Source organism: Macaca thibetana, chromosome 2 (assembly GCF_024542745.1).
Source record: "Macaca thibetana thibetana isolate TM-01 chromosome 2, ASM2454274v1, whole genome shotgun sequence".
NCBI lineage: Eukaryota > Metazoa > Chordata > Mammalia > Primates > Cercopithecidae > Macaca > Macaca thibetana.
The window spans coordinates 73,531,435-73,549,316 of record NC_065579.1 but is presented as its reverse complement, the minus strand read 5'-3'; the positions used below and the strand labels follow the sequence as shown (position 1 = coordinate 73,549,316).

The 17,882-nt window shown below is 36.4% G+C and overlaps 1 protein-coding gene across 50 annotated transcripts in view; it reads right to left on the bottom strand.

Annotated features, from left to right (window-relative positions):
- Positions 1-2,548: 2,548 nt before the first annotated feature.
- Positions 2,549-17,882, bottom strand: part of SEC62 (SEC62 homolog, preprotein translocation factor) — a 332,886-nt gene continuing 317,552 nt past the window's right edge. For all 50 annotated transcript variants that reach the window (XM_050779982.1, XM_050779987.1, XM_050780021.1 and 47 more), the window contains exons 5-9: positions 17,216-17,420; positions 16,872-16,964; positions 13,551-13,611; positions 10,997-11,116; positions 2,549-6,455 (exon numbers count right to left, since the gene is read on the bottom strand). In XM_050779982.1, the coding sequence (XP_050635939.1) occupies positions 5,986-6,455; positions 10,997-11,116; positions 13,551-13,611; positions 16,872-16,964; positions 17,216-17,420 (949 nt within the window). In that variant the 3' untranslated portion in view covers positions 2,549-5,985. The remainder of the gene's footprint in view (positions 6,456-10,996; positions 11,117-13,550; positions 13,612-16,871; positions 16,965-17,215; positions 17,421-17,882) is intronic.

Below are 17,882 nucleotides of genomic sequence, written 5' to 3'. Positions count from 1 at the left end.
TCTTCAAGATCTAGCTCATGATACTTCTATGGGATGCCTTTCCTGACCTTCCTAATCTGGGCTGGGTATTCACATATGTGATCTCATAAGCATGTCACAGATACTCTTGACATTACACAACACCATTGCCACCATTTGCATGAATACTTGTCTCTCTTACTAAACTAGCTTTTTGAGTTTTGTGATTGCACAATGCTTAGCACATAGTAATCACTCCACAAATGTTTGTTGAATGACTGAAAGATAATATTTGTGTTGTTACAACCCTATTTTGCTTCTCCCATTTAAAAGATGCTTCAGGATGGACGTGGCGGTTCACATCTATAATCCACAACTTTGGGAGGCCAAGGCAAGAGGATCACTTGAGCCCAGGAGTTCAAAGCCAACATGGGCAACATAGGGAGACCCCATCTTTATGAAAATTATAAAAATTAACTGGATATGGTAGTGTGCAATTGTAGTCCCAGCTGCTTGGGAGGCTGAGGTGGGAGGATCGCTTGAGCCCGGGAGGTCAAGGCTGCAGTGAGCCGTGATCATACCACTGTACTCCAGCCTGAGTGACAGAGTGAGGAGACCCCCATCTCAAAATAATACATAAAATAAATAGAAGTTGCTACAAAAATCTTGACTTTTTATTTAGGAGTAAGACATAATCTATCCAAACAAAACATCACATAACACATGTAAGTTACTAAATTTGTGACATGAAATGTGAATAATATTAAAATTGAATTATGCTAAGTATCATTGGCCTTTGAATATGTTATAGTCCTATTTGAAACATCATTGGTGGATCTGATTAGCTAGGGCAGGGGTTCTTAACCTACAATCCACAGACCTCTAAGGGATTCACGGATATAATTCAGAAGATACATGAACTTGGATGGGAAAAATTAACTTTAATTTCACTAGCCTAAAACTAAAATTTAGTATTTCCTTCAATGACAAGTGCAGACAGCAATCCACAGTTGTACTAGCAGTAACTGACTTTGTCAACAGGAATCAGGTATTTCCATGTTACATCACAGTTGGTGCAGAGATCTATGTTTTATGCTACTTCAACATCATAGCAGTTATTACATCCACTCGTAGATCTGGCTATTAACCGTACACCTATAACTACCACATAACAAATTAACTTATTTTGGTAGCTTACACTTCAGTGTAATTGGTTTCCTTTGTAACCCCATGCATTTCCTTTTCTGCAATTAAAAACATTATTCTGGCTGGGCATGGTGGCTCATGCCTGTAATCCCAGAACTTTGGGAGGCCGAGGCAGGTGGATCACCTAATGTCAGGAGTTCAAGACCAGCCTGGCCAACATGGCGAAACCCTGTCTCTACTAAAAATACAAAAATTAGCAGGGTGTGGTGGCATGCGCCTATAATCCCAGCTACTTGGGAGGCTGAGGCAGGAGGATCACTTAAACGTCAGGAGGCGGAAGTTGCAGTGAGCCGAGATTTTGCCGCTGCACTCTAGCCTGGGCGACACAGTGAGTGAGACTCCATCTCAAAAGAAAAAAAAAAAAAACCAAAAAGACAATAACAACAAAAACAAAAAAACCCATTATTCTGAGGAGTCATGACACAAAAAATTAAAGTCATCTGGGAAATCACTGAAAATGAAGTAAGTATGATGATCTGACTCCCTTGAAATTTAACTTATCTTTCCCTCTTTCTGTCATGTTAAGAAGAGATCATAGGCCTTTTGGACAATCCTAAAACTATAAACCTCAGAAAATATGTCCTCTCTCAGACTGAAATATTGTCTGATTGGAAAAGCCACGAAATTAAAAGTCTCAAAGGGTCTGTCTGCTCAATTGGACAAATGAAATAAATGCATTGGGACCTACTCAGAAACACAACTAACTGCTTTAGCCATTGGTTTAAGGGCTTGCCAAAGAAGGCAAATTTAAATTCATCTCCTTGTGTAGTTATCTGCATGACATCCACTAGAACAGGATTTTAGTTATCAATACTCTTACAACACGCTGTATAAAGTTATGAGATCTTTTCTAATGTTTGGTGATAAGGATCTGACAAAGAGGTAAATTCCTCATTGGAATTTTTGTTCCCTAGGAATTTCTCCTTGGTATTGGTCTTGATTCCAGTAAGAAACAGATGGTTCTTTACATTATTATGAGGAGACACTACAAAAGTATAGGTATAGGCTACCCATAGAGGAAGCACAGTAGTTTCTGCAACTCCAGGCTAGTAGCAGCAGAACAGACATCATCCTTGGCCAGAAAGGAAGAGTGCAGGGACTGGCAACCTGGAAAGCAGGGAAAGGGTTTGGGAGAAGTGACCTTTGGCTTCTAAGGCAGCCCCCCAACCCCAGGAGAAGAGCTGAGAATAGGCACCCTACCATCCTCTGATCTCTGGCCAGGACACTCCTTGGCCAAACCCACTCAGAAGCCAGGAGGCATAGGAGCCCACTGCTGTGGTCCATTCGGGTCAGCTTTGGGGGCAAGAGCAGAGTGGAGCGGGAGGGGAAAACAAGAGATATCCAGCATACGTAGCAATTTGCTGCCATAGCACTTAACACACTATTTAATGGTGCAAGAGGGTAGAATTGTATTTTTATTCATGGTTGTGCCTAGTAAAATTCTGGTACATGGTAAGTGCTCAGTATTACTGAGTGAATGAACAAAGACCTGAAATACTGCTGAAACAGTAAAAGCAAATTACTACACAATTAGGAGGAATTATTTTCAGACATAGGATATTTAAAACATCACTCAAATACTGGAGCATGATTCAGCAATAAATTCTATTACATAAACCAGGTAGATAAATGTCACAGCTTTAAAATATAGTTAAGTAGAGTTGATCCTTGTTATTCGTGGATTCTGTATTTGTGAATTTGCCTAACCTAAAATTTTGTGGTACAGCAAAAAACTTGCTGTACATATATCCTCAGCTGAGATTGAACAAGGCCATGTTCCAGCTTTCATACTATAAATGTGTCCTTTTTACTCTAATGCCATGGTTTTTGCATTTCTGGTTTTTTTTTTTTTTTGATTTCACTGTTTAAAATGGCCCCCAAGCCTAGTGCTAAGGGCAAAAAGCTGTTCCTAAGGGCAAAAAGGCTGTTGTGTGCCTTATGAAGCTTATGCGTCAGATAAGCTTCATTCAGGCATGAGTTACAGTGTTGTTGGTCATGACTTCAAGGTTAATGAATCGACTATATTAAATAAGGTGTCTTTAAACAGACATTTACATGTTGACTGCCTGATGAAAATGTGACCAGTGGTTTGCAGAAATCTAGCCTTGTATTTCCCCTAGGTTCTGTATTTGCTAATTCAGTGTTCGCAGTGACTTTATAGAACATAACTACCTTGAATAATGAGAATCAACCATACTTGCTGTTTTCCAGTTCCTAATAAAGATTTAAAAAAAAATTCAATTTACAAAAGACACAAGATGATTTTTCTTGTCAGCAGCTAATTGAGCCTCATGATGTAAAACCAGAAAGAGGGGGGAAACACCAAAATTCATCACCACTGCATAATTTCCATGTGATATATTAAAACGTATTACTTCCTGAATAGTATTCAACTAAATCTATATTATTTCAATTAAAGTTATCTAGGCCATATGGTTTGAAAATTTAAAAATCCAGTAAGAGGGAAAAGGAAAAATACCTTATTTAATACATTGACTTTAAGAACAATCACATATGCATTATTCTTACTATCTGAACTTAGCCTCTGGTAAATCCAATCCTGCTTAGTTAGGCCAATTGATACCCTCTACAATAAGCCCTACATGATCAAAAAACTTCATGCTTCTACTTACAGCAGCATAGCGAATCTGAAGTTCTTAAAAAAAAAAAACAAAAAAACCCCCACCATTCTATTAACAATTATAAACAATTTTCCATGCTCTGATACAAGAATATTTAATATTAGCCAAGAAAGATAGCCATCTATTCCACTGAGGATTGTAATAGAGGCAGTCTTTTGATTTTTGCATTTGTTTGAAGTATACAACTTGAATAGTAAAATAGAAACTGAGCTGAAATTTCTAATTCACTTTCTAACCATAGTAAGAATGATATTTCCCCCCAGGGATCACCAAATATTTATAAAAATTTGTACTAACATTCTGTAAGAATCCACACACATCAGTAAGAAGCTGACTTTCCTGCTGGCCATGCTCCAAATGTCTTTAAGACTAGACAAAGTACATGTATTATAAAAAATTTCAGGATAAACATTGAGTGCCTGGGTATTATCACAGTAATAGAAAAGGTTAATGAAATAAATTTTGTTTCTGAAAAACACCATGTTTATATCCCAAAATAGGTATCAATGTTACTGGTGATAAAGAAACCCAGAAGCGAACATTATATATATAAATGCTTACTGTGGAAATGTAGTAGAGCTCTGCAAATGGGAGGGGAAAATACCCAGGCACTTCATCAATGAACATTTGCTAAAAAAAAACTCTTAAAAGTGATTGCAGCCTTGACATAGTTGCATTAACATCAAATAGCCACATTTCTGTCCACTTACAGGGACTACTATAAAGAAGCAATCAAGCCATGTTTAATAAAACGTGTCAATGATACATAAAATGTATTTTCCACAATTAGAAAAATTTAACATCTTTAATTCAAACACTTAGATGAGAAACAGACTAAAGCAAAGACTGACATACACTACCTATTTCAACCACAAAGCAAAATGCTCTCACTGTGACTGAAGAAAAATCATTTAATATTCATTATTAGTTTATAAAAGTATAACTCCAAGGAATGATTATGCTCATAAGTAAACAAGAGTTTTCAAAGACTTGTAACTAAGGTGTTTAAGACGTAAAGTCAAACTGCAAAACTAGTTAAAGCAACTAGAGTCCAATAGTTCTCTTACGTTTTATTATCTTTATTTTAAATTTGATATTTTAGAATAGGAAATTATCTTTCACAGCAATGCCTCCTGGTCTGATAATACAGTATCTCATTTCTGAATGTAAAGATTCAAAATAAATCAAAATGAACATTAAGGCGTACAAAGCTACTTTAAGTCTGCTCTTATTTAATAAAGATCAGTTTTTGCTCATATTCAAAATACATGGAATGTTGGCACAAAACTAAAGCTGCTGTAGAAAGATCACAGATGTTCTGTGGGTTACTGAAACTTCCATTTCTCTAAAAACATACCCTTACATGGTCTTAATTTTATGAATTTAAGTGTTGAGAAATATCTAAATAATAAGTAACAATTAAAATAAAATGTTTTATTTGCAAATTATGTACAGAATACACTTTACGTTACGACAATGAAATGGGGAGGGAAGAGGGAGAGCCATCACTTTCCAACAAATGCTGTTCACTTTCTCTGTTGGAGACGACCATCTTTCTCTGAGTCAGACGTACAAATCAGTGTGGATTTCCTACATTGGAAAAAGAATTTAGCTAAACCAGAAGTGTTGCTGCATGGTTACTAGTTGGCTTGTTTCCACAAAATAGTTTTGAATTCTGCTAACTCAGATTCTTGAATCTGGTGTAACTTTATAATGAAAAATAAAAGAACTATCAAGAACAATGAGTTTATGCATCTTAAAGAAACTGTGAAATGGCTACATAACTATGCATAATGTGAAATGTTGGAGTTTCTTTGTTCCTTTTAAAGTTATTTTTGATTAGTCTAACAGTAAAAAGCCATAAAACAAACTATCAAAAATTGCCATTAATGTAAATTTAACTGTGGAAAGTACATCTTTGATAACTGTCAAAATGAATGAGATTTACTTACTGTAAAATTATCAAATGGATAAAACATATTAATGGCTTTAAACTGTACCAATAATAGTGCCAATATTCTATAAAATGAAGGACTGAATATAACTGCTTGAATGTCAAATATATTTCAGTAAACAGATTTAAAGAATGCTACAAATGCCATGTGTTCAATATGGTAATCAGCCAACATAGAAAATCCAACCTTTTGTACTTATTCATTCAGTCCCAAAATTAGTCAGATTATGATTTTTCATGTGAAGATTTAGGTGTTTCTCCATCATTTTCCTCTTCCTCCTCCTCTTCACAATCCCCATCTGTTTGCTGTTCCAGTTCCTCTTTTGTTATCATTTCAAAATCATTTCCATTTCCACTACTGTGTTGGGATCGATCATCTTCCCTCCTGTCACTGTCCGTGTCTGAATGCCGTTCTCCCCCTGAGCCTTCTGTTCCATGATTTCCTGGTCCTACTTTCCCCTCCTCATCTTCCTTTTTCTCACTGTCTGACTTTTCCTCACTGTCGGACTTCTGTTGCTTTTTGGTTTCAGACTTTTCATCTTTCTTTAAGTCTGCTTTTGGTCCTTTGTATTCATGTGTGTACAGAGGCCGGAAGGAGTCAATGAAACCCACATCAGCAGTCAGATTTGGCAAGAACCAAAAGTGGTGCCTTCCTCCAGTTATGAGCCAAATGATGAGAAATAGAATGCATCGAGCTGTGGGGAGAAAAATTTCTCTAATTGAGTAATTCAAACGTAGCCTCAGAAGGGAGTATTTGTTAATAAAAAGCTGGGAAAACAGTTTTATTACCTGCACATTTCATACACCTTAAATATGAATATTTAAATCCTGATTAGTGCTGAGCGTGGTGGCTAAACCTCTAATCCCAGCTACTTGGGAGGATTACTTGCGCCCAGGAGCTTGAGGCTGCAGTGAGCTACAGTAAGCTATAATTACACCACTGCATGCTTGAAAACAAAACAAAAAAATTCCTGACTAGTTTAGCAGCTATCACAGTATTCTAGGGGCACAGCATGTTGCTCTGAACTTGAGGTCACAATGCAATAACGTCACTCCGAAAAAAATTACTTCTTTTTTCCATCTGGGTGTTGTTTCATGGATATACACTTCTGATTTATGCACTTTGTGATATTATGCTTCAATACACATAGCAATCAGTTGGGAATTTAAGTATTCGTAAGATCATGGTGTAGGAAAAGAATAAAATAAAGAGATGAAAAGGTGTTTAGGAAGGAAGCCTTTAAGAAGGAAAAAGCAGGGCTACATCCTACTTTCCAAGTCTCTAGGCCTTTTTGCCTTTGTAAGGAACTTACTCCATAAAAAAAATTAAAATTATATTTTCTACACATTTATGACTATTTTCTATACATTTGTATAAACATGAATAAAATACCATATAGGTTTGCTAGTACATACATGTATATACATTACTACTTCTGATTTAAAAGAAATAAAAATGAAAATATTTCTGTGGACCCCTATATGTAATCTTGGCCCAAGGCATGTATTTACTATGCCTAAAGGATAAATTAGCCCTGGATAAGGAATCCCAGTATTAAAAAGTTTCCATCTTTTAATCTTTGTTGTCTTATTTATTTATTGAGGACAAGGTCTTGCTCTGTCACCCAGGCTGGAGTGCAGTGGTGCAATCATGACTCGCTGCAGTCTCACCTCCTGGGCACAAGCAATCCTCCCACCTCAGCCTCCAAGTAGCAGGTACATGCCACTATGGCTCCACTAATTTTTGTATTTTTTGTAGAGATGGGGTCTTGCCATGTTGCACAGTCTGGTCTTGAACTCCTGGACTCAAACTCCCAAAGTGCTGGGATTACAGATATGTACCTATCATCTATTTATCTAATCTCTTTCTCTCTCTCATCTGTCTTTTCTCCCTCTCTCTCTACCTACCTACCTATCTACTTTCATAGACAGGTTCTTGATATGTTGTCCAGGCCAGTGTTGAACTCCTGGCTTTAAGTGATCCTCTCACCTTAGCCTCCCGAGTAGTTGGGATCACAGTTGTGAGCCACTGAACCTGACCTTTTTGTTTTATTGATTAGGTAAATTATTTAATTTTTGCTTAAAGACCAATCCTCTCAGTATTAAGAAAAATACAATGTTAAAGAAAGCAAGATCACTTAAACACATAAGGTTTATTCTTTTATTTTATAACACTGTATTTTGACAAAACTGTAGAAAAATGGAATTTGAATTTTAAAATTTTTACTAATGAGTTATTACAAACCCCAATATTTAGTTTTCTCTGAATTTACCAATTATGTAGAGCTAAGTGATTTTTCCTGTTTTTTAAAAGGTCATGATGATTATGTGACTGTTACAGACTAATCAAATTATGACAGGATTTTTGGTTTTTGTTTTCTTCAGACAATTCTGTCGCTGTTTTCATATAAAGCCTGAAATAAGCTAATCTATGTGTCTTCCATATTTTGCTTTGTATAAATGGAAGAAAATTGTTATAACTGTCTTGACTTTTAAAAATAGCTATTTTTATTTTCACAAGAATATAAGTATTCTGAAAGACTCCTGTACATATTAGAATCTTTCGTGGTATAAACGGAAAAGGTAAATATGCTTAAAATTATGATTTAAGAATAAATTCCACTGATAAACAGAGATAATGAATTTAAGGAGGCTGTACATTTTTTTCTCCAATTATGATGCAATGATAGGTTTTACAGGATTGTAAGGCAGATGGTTCATAATATGAAATCTTGTATCAAACCAAAGAAAAAGCAATACAGAAATGGCACAAATAAAACCTAATTTCTTATCACATACAAATGGTATGGCAGAATGCTCATGTTTTACAGTTTTTCGCTATGTGGCACTACAGTACCAAGAGTGAAAAGGGAAGAATTATGGGGAAGTTGTGACATGTACTATAATAACATTCCTACACTAAAAGTGACAGATTTTAGAAAACTGCCAAAGGTCTTATTTTAAATGGCATTATTAACAATGCATATTCAAAGAAACGCCAAATATAATTGTGACCAATACACAATATTTCAAGACCCTGACTCTTAAAAAAAAAAAATCAGCTAGGCATGGCAACATGCTCCTATAGCCCCAGCTATTCAGGAAGCTGAGGTGGGAGGGCTGCTTGAGCCCAGGAGTTTGAGGGTACAGTGAGCTATGATTCTGTCATGGTACCTTACCCTGGGCAACAGAGCAAGACCCTGTCTCCAAAAAATGAACATATATATAAATATAGATATAAATATATATTAATAAAATATATATAAAGACTTCAAAGATAATATAAAAGAAATATCTAATTATTTGAAAGTATATTTGGAATTGCATTTTCTAAGAGAATCAACATAAAAGGTTGGTTTGTTTCCTGGTATAATTCAGAAGACTATTTGGTTCATAATGAATATTTAAATCCACAGCATATTTACAATGAAAATTTATTTAAAGAGACTACTGAAGAAACAAATTTTAAACAGCAAAACTATATAATAACCATAAATTATTGTGAACACTGGTTTAATTTAAAAATAAGCAAGTAGAGTAGTTCTATTCAGTGGAGCTAAACCTTTGCTAAAAATTTCCAAGGAGTTTCTAAATTTCAGGAATTTGAAAGGCAAAAAGCACCAATTTTATTATGTCTAATGTCAGATCAAAGTTTATGACTTTTCCTTCTTGATGCAGGTATTACACTGACACTAAATTCAAACAGGCTTAGATATTATTTCTTGGCCTACAAATGTGCCCGTGTTCCATGCAAAAGCAGGAGGGGATTTTTCTGCTGCTAGAGGTTACTAAGCCAGAGAAAGGAGGCTGGGCACAGTGGCTCACACCTGTAATCCCAACACTTTGGGAGGCCAAGACGGGCAGATCACCTGAGGTCAGGAATTCGAGACTAGCCTAGCCAACATGGTAAAACCCCATCTCTACTAAAAATACAAAAAATTAGCCAGATGTGGTGGTATCTCAGCTCACTACAATCTCCACCTCCCAGGTTCAAGCAATTCTCCTGCCTCAGCCTCCGAAGTAACTGGGATTACAGGCTCATGCCACCAAACCCAGCTAATTTTTGTATTTTTAGTAGAGATGGGGTTTCACCATGTTGGCCAGGATGGCCTCGATTTCCTGACCTTGTGATCCACCCGCCTCGGCCTCCCAAAGTGCTGGGATTACAGGCGTGAGCCACCATGCCCGGCCCTATATTGCTTTTTAACTATGAAAGATGGCTGGGTGTGGTGATAATCTTATGATCCCAGCACTTTGGGGGGCCAATGCTGGAGGATCAGTTGAAGTCAGGAGTTTGAGACCAGCCTGGGCAGAGTGATACCCTATCTCCCCCACAAAAAGCCAGGGATGATGGCATGCACCAGTAGTCCTAGCTACTTGGGAGGCTGAGGCAGGAGGATTGCTTGAGCCCAGGAATTCAAGGCTGCAGTGAGCTATGATCTCACCAATGCACTTCAGTCTGGGTGACAGAGCAAGACACTGCCTCTAAATGAATCAACTATGAAAGACCCCAATCATCCAGAATTGTGGAAAATTCATTTACTTAGGTTTTCCTATTTGATTTTTAAAACATTAACTCCTTATTGCATCTAATATTTTGGTACCTGGGTGAGAATTAATGATTTTTCCCCAAATGGCAAATCAATTGTTTAGAATAATTTATTAAATATATGCATAGATTATTTGGGTATTTCGTTTGTTCTAAGCCAAAATTAAAAAATGTTTTACTGAAAGTATTACGTCTAATAAAAGATCTACCATTGCAAAAATATTAAAAGCCTTTGCCATAACTAATTTTTAAAGCACATCTATTTGCAGATTAAGATATAATGTATGGTGTATTTCAAAATAACTAAGTAAATTTCAAATGTGTCATAATAAATGATAGGCAAGAAAGGTGATAGATATGCTAGTTATGTTAATTAGCTTGAATTAAACATTCCACATTGTACACATACACCAAAACATCACATTGTACCCCATAAATGTATAATTATGATTTGTCAATAAAAAATCTTAATAATTAAAAAAAATTTTAAAGATGTATTAAATCCTTTTTCTGCAGACAGAACAAATCTTATCAAGCCTGAGTTTTGAGATTTGACTCAGAATGTAGACCATATACTTCTTGATTTACCTCCATTAATTTTTCTTAAGCTTTACTGAAGTTCCAAATTATAGTCCAACTGCTCAATAGCAACCTTCTTGAGGTCAGTTTTATGATAACAATACTTACCAACAGCAAGGAGAAGAATACTGGCTACAAAACAGCCTGCACCCACACTGAGGTAATAAACACCTACTCTCATTTCTGCTGGCCAAAGGGGGAAGAGGGTGGCTGCTATTACTGCAATCACTGGAACAAGAAATGACCAAGTTAAACTTTTAGAATAAAAACTTAAATGGTATGGTTGCAATAACAGAAACATATCCCTGGGGGAAAAACGGACAAACATAAACACATTGAAATACAAAATTGCCATTTTTATAGGTAAAAAATGGTAAATTATGAGGAATTTCATATTGTTCAACCTAACATTTTATACTGTTCTTAAACTAGTTTAGGAGTTTTTATTAGTGTAAATTACATATAATTAGAAAAAAAGTGCTATGTAGAAATTCAAAACTGTTACCTCCTTAATTTATCCATTTTCAAGCTATATCTACCTTATTTAAAAAATATTATTTTTTAAAAAATAGTATTTTATTTTTAAAATATTTAAAAATATCTTATTTAAAAAATCTTACCTTATTTAAAAAATATTAAGATATCTGCCTACTGAGTAAGGGAGCTAAAAGAAACAACAGAACAACAAACCCAACAAAAAATGATTCCCAAGACCCCTCTCTGGAGATGATTCTTCTGGGGTGGAGCTCTGACATCCACAGACTGAAAAACATTCCCCAAGTGATTCCACTACAGATGTTTTTTGGTACTTAGGGAAACTGTTTACAAGTATCTCCAGTTTTTTTGCAAGTAAAGTGAGGACACAAGAAATAAGTATAAGAAATCAGAAGCCTGGTTATTAGGTCTTTAGAGTAAGACCAGGATTAAAATTCTAGCTCCATCACTAATAAACTATGTAACCCTGGGCAAGTTACTTAACTCTTTGAGACTAAGTTACCTTATATTTAATAAGTGTCTGTTCCTATTTTTCAAAGGTTGTTGAGGATGAAATGATATATTGTATGCAAAATATTTAGCAAAGTGACTAGTACTCTAGTATAAAAGAGTTATTGTGCTTTTTGAAACAGGGTCTTACTCTGCCACCCAGGCTGGAGTGCAGTGGCACGATCTTGGTTCACCACAGCCTCGATCTCCCAAGCTTAGGTGATCCTCCCACCTCAGCCTTCTAAGTAGTTGGGACTACAGGTGTGAACCACCACGCCTGGCTAATTTTTTGTAGAAACGAGGTTTCGCCATGTTGCCCAGGCTGGTTTCAAACTCTTGGATTCAAGCCATCTCCCTGCCTTGGCCTCCTAAAGTGTTAGGATTATAGGTGTGAGCCACTGAGCCCAGCCTAAAAGAGTTATTTTGAATGGGATCCTATGATATCATATTGACCAAGCTTATTTTAACTACTACCTATTTTTTTTTTCTATTTGTTAAATCATTCTTTCCCCACAAAACCTCCTGGAATATACACCGTTAAAAAAACAAATCAACTGTAATCCCAGCACTCTGAGACAAGGAGGCAAGTGCCCAGGAGTTCGAGACCAGCCTGGACAACATGTTGAAACTCCATCTCTACAAAAACAATACAAAAATTAGCTGGGTGTGGTGGAGTGTGTCTATAGTTCCAGTTATTCAATAGACTGATGTGGGAGGATCACTTGACCCCAGCAAGTCGGGCTGAAGTGAGCCATGACTGTGCCATTGCATTCCAGCCTGGATGACAGGAATGAGACCCTGTCAAAACAAACAAACAAATAAAAAAGTATAGAGAAAATTAAGTCTTCATCTAATTCTTATTCCACTTCCCAGAGGTTACATACTATTAAGCTTACCTGTATTCCCAGAGACTACCTATATATAATTAACTAGTTACAGAGACTTTTTTTCTAAATAAGTCAATGAGCTTATACTATTCTTACTCTTCTGTAACTTTCTTTTTTTTATCTATTCTAGGTATAATACCCTTGCACATGTACATTTGTGCAACTGATTATGGCATAGGGTAAATTCCTTAAAGTAGAATTTATTAGGTCAAATGGTATAAGCATTTCAAATTTGAAAGATATTTGCTAGATTATACTCAGGTATAGTCTAAAGGATTTGGAAAAAAACAGATAATGTGTCAATGCACACACTTCGTGCAACTGTATGGGAACAGCCATGGAATAAATTCCTAGAATTGCTGGGTCATTGCAGACACATATAAAATTTCAGAGATACTGACAAACTGTCCTTCACAAAAACTAAAACAATAGACATACCTATCAACTGAGAGTGCTGATTTTTTTCTAAGACCTTTAAAGTCAAGGTTTGCAAGCCTCTTAATCACTACAGCTTTAATTTGCATATATGAGTGTGATTAAGTATCACTCATGATGACTGGTCACTGTATTTATCTGTTAACTACCTTAACCATTTTTCTATCAGTTTGTAAAGATCTTTGTTTTAATGTGTTTCAAATATTTTCCTTTATTATTCACCTTCTGACTTTAAAGTATTTTTAAAATGACAACTATTTTATGTTAAATTTAGGAACATTTTCTTTTATAGTATCTGCATATTGTTTTCTAAATTTTAGATTGCACTTTAAAGCTACTAACATCTCACTACTTACCAAGAATTAATCCCATGACAAATGTTTTAAAGTGAACTGGGTCATAGATCCATACATACACCTAGAAGAATCAAGAAACCTCAGTGCTTAAAAGTTCTAATGTCACATTAGAAAGTAATGCTTAATTCTACATTTTAGGTCCCCTAAAGCAGTGATCAACCTCTTAACGTATGAGAAGTACTTTCTAAGGTAATACATTTCAAAGATCTTTCCTTCAGCAGTAGTGGTTCTTCTGGCACTAGAAAATGATTATAGAAAAACTATAAATTCTATAAAGCACTTAAGTAAATTTGTATGTTCTTACATACATTTAAAAATTTGTTTGGCCGGGCTTGGTGGCTCACGCCTATAATCCCAGCACTATGGAGGCCAAGGCAGGTGGATCACTGGAGGTCGGGAGTTCGAGACCAGCCTGGCCAACATGGTGAAACCTTGTCTCTACTAAAAATACAAAAATTAGCCAGGTGTGGTGGTGGATGCTTGTAATCCCAGCTACTTGGGAGGCTGAGGCAGGAGAATTGCTTGAACCCGGGAGTCAGAGGTTGCAGTGAGCTGAGATCACACCACTGCACTCCAGCCTGGGCGACACAGCAAGACTCTGTCTTGGGGGGAAAAAATTGTTAATGTGTGCAAATCATTACTTATTCAAACAAAACACCAGCAACTGTCAACCTTAATTTGTCCCTAATGTAATGATGAACCAGTTTGGGATAAAAGCACAGTTAAGATAGATTCCAGCCAGGCCCTATCACAGATCCAGTATCTCTCAACTCCACCCTTTTCTCTCCTGATAAGACACAAAGAACAATTATTAAAGATCATGCTTGGTGAACATAGTTTCTATGACTGTAATAATTTCATTGCCCACTCTTCCATGGAGGGCCCATAAGCTGGAAACCACTACTTCAAAGCTTATGACGTAGTGGTTCCTTCCTTTTATCAGGCTATTATTTTATACAACAGAAATTTACTTCATTCAGATCAGAACTCGTTTGATCATTCATCCACAAAACTCAGTTTTATTTCTTAGTTTCTATAAATAACAGTACTCTTCCCTCTTATTTCTATATTGACCAGAACTCTTTATTGTCTTTCCAACTTGGTTCTTCGATTTGTAACACCAGAGGTTCCACTTTAACCTCTTATTTTACTCTGCCCACTTCCTTGGGAATCACATCCACAGACATTACTTCTGCCAGTTTCCATTCTAAAAAAAACATGTTTTTTAAAAAAAGGTATTTCACAACTTTAAAAGTTTTGGAGTGCATGCTACTTTCTACAGAATAAAATCTAGGCTTTTCAGGATAGCAAGCACCCATGCTTTTGCTCAGGCTGCTTCCTTCCCCAATAGACCTAAACTCCTTCCTGGTACACCTGGCAATCTGCCAGTCATCTAAGCTCAAGTGTCCTTTAGACCCTTCTTATCCTTCCTGACTAAATTAACTATTCCTAATTTGTGCTTTCACACCATTCATGCTTACCACACTGTACTATACTATCATGTTTAAGTGCCTGTATCTTTGCTAGATCATAAGAGATTTTATCCTATTTATCAAGCTATTCCCAACGCCTATAAAAATGTTTAGCACATAGCTGATGCTCAATGTTTAACTGAGGGCATTTGAGCCTTCACAGTAAGAAAGACCAAAGGTTTTCTTTTTTTTTTCCCCCTGAGACGGAGTCTCGCACTGTCGCCCAGGCCGGAGTGCAGTGGTGCAATCTCAGCTCACTGCAAGCACCACCTCCTGGGTTCACGCCATTCTCCTGCCTCAGCCTCCTGAGTAGCTGGTACTACAGGCGCCTGCCACCACACCCGACTAATTTTTTGTATTTTTTAGTAAAGACGGGGTTTCACCGTGTGAGCCAGGATGGTCTCAATCTCCTGACCTCGTGATCCGCCCGACTCAGCCTCCCAGAGTGCTGGGATTACAGGCGCGAGCCGCCGCACCCGGCCAAGAAAGACCTACAGTTTTCTATTACAATGATTCTTAACCAGGGGTTCACATCAGAGTCACCTGAGGACAGTTTATTATAAATATATAATCCTCCCCCACAATCCCACTCTAGATAGTCTCATGCAAGTAAGAATTTCAAACACACAGCCCTAGGAGCCACGACTTTATAGATGTAACTTTTGTATAGGTATAGCAGGAAGGGATATCCTAAAATTCGTAACAGTTCAATGCCCAGTATATAACTCATGTTTATGTACTGGTGAAGTGACTGAATTAAGCAGTCTTTATGGAAGGCTACCACCATACAAATCTTCCATTACAAATGATAAGCACAAAGCATCAAGTAGTGTTAAAAATTTTAAGCCCCACAAGTGATGTGTCTGACTTACATTCTGTAAGAGATAGAGACTTGTACGTATCTCCTATTCTGCTCTTTTTTTCTTTGATAATAATGGAAACCCTACGTTTTAGCTAGGCAAATAATCACCCTGTATAAAAAGTGCATTTCCAAGATTTTACTTCTCGTATGCATGACCATGTGACTATGTTCTGGTCAGTGGAATTCAAGCAGAAATGAAATTGCCAGCTTTCTGGACAGTGTACTTTAAAGTGGTCTCCTTAAAGAGGAGACACATTCTTCACCCTCCTTTCCTCTTTTCGATGTAGATATAAGGTTGGCAGTTTGGACCATGAGGTAACCTTAGCTAGCAGCCTCAGACAGAGGAGAAAAGAAGAGCTGGGATCCACCATGGAGCTGACGTATCTGTACAGCTTACCTATAGATTTCATTGATGAGAAAGAAATATGCATCTATTTTGTATTAAGATGCTTTTCTTTCAGGTTTCGGTCAGGCGTGGTGGCTCACGCCTGTAATCCCAGCACTTTGGGAGGCCGACGCGGGCTGATCACCAGGTCAGGAGATGGAGACCATCCTGGCTAATATAGTGAAACCCCATCTCTACTAAAAATACAAAAAAAATTAGCCAGGCGTGGTGGCGGGCGCCTGTAGTCCCAGCTGCTTGGGAGGCTGAGGCAGGAGAATGGTGTGAACCCGGGAGGCGGAGCTTGCAGTGAGCCGAGATTGCGCCACTGCACTCCAGCCTGGGCGACAGAGCGAGACTCCGTCTCAAAAAAAAAAAAAAAAAAAAGATACTTTTATTTCAGGTTTCCTGTCACTCACAGTAAAATCTGACTTTTAAAAATCTAAATCAGAGAAATTATTGACTTTTAAAAATAGAGTAGCTTTTATATATTTAAGTACATGATAAGATTTCTCAAAATTTTTCCTTTTATTAGTGAAGGCATCAAACATGTTTCTAAAAACTCCTATAGAAAACTGAACTTCTAGTTATAGGCTTACTCTCACCTCATTTCCATCCAGAAAAACTTGATCATCATGTGGCTCAAGTTTGAATTTTTTCTTAGTTTCCTTCTTTTTAGGAGTTCCTGGAGTTTCTTCCTATGAAAACACAAGTTGAATAGAAGAAATAACACTTACAAGCAAGCAAGAAATGACGTTCATACAGTCAAAGAATTTTCACTGACTATTTGTAACACAGAAATAAGAATTCTCAACCATGGTATTTATAATAACTCTAATATAGTTATCTCAGGTGGGTATTGCATAATATTTAAATATATTCATAGGCCAGTAGTGATCATGTGCACATAATGATTTTTAAATTTTTACTTAATTTTGGATTAACTCACCTTTTTGGGTTCTTCCTTTTCACCATCTTTTTTTTTCTCTTTTTCTTTTTTTGTCTTCTCATCCTTTATATTTTCTTTCTTGCTCTTTTTATCCTCTTCTTTTCCACTTTCAACTTTTCCTTTATCTTTTTCTTTCTTTATGTCTTTATCATATTTCATTTTCATTACTTTTAGGGCCCGGTGAAAAAACTGCTTCTTTAAAAGCCTTTGGGAAAAACAGGTATGGCATTACACTCCCCATATAGATATAGACTAAAAAGCAAAAATATCAAGACCTGAATAAAATAAGCAAAGGAAGACATAAATTAGCAAACATAAGAGAAATTACAACTAGTATGCCCGTGAAAAAGTTGTCAACGCTACCACTAAATCAAAAAACTTCACAGTCAGTTATATAAAAGTTGTCAAAACTCAGTGATATTCAATATAATTTTCACTTTTAATGATGTAACTTAATTATAAAAGAGATTACAGATTTGAGATTATCCGTATAAAGACTCTTTCTGGGTTCATTTAGAGTAATCAAGACTCAGCTTCACTTTATGTTAAGTCTCAAATGCAAGAGCTGACATAATAAAGAATGGAGAAAATAAACAGTTTAAGAAATGTTAACAGATTAAAAGTGATGATTTGATTGATCCAAATAATGTCTTTTCAGCTCTCTTCG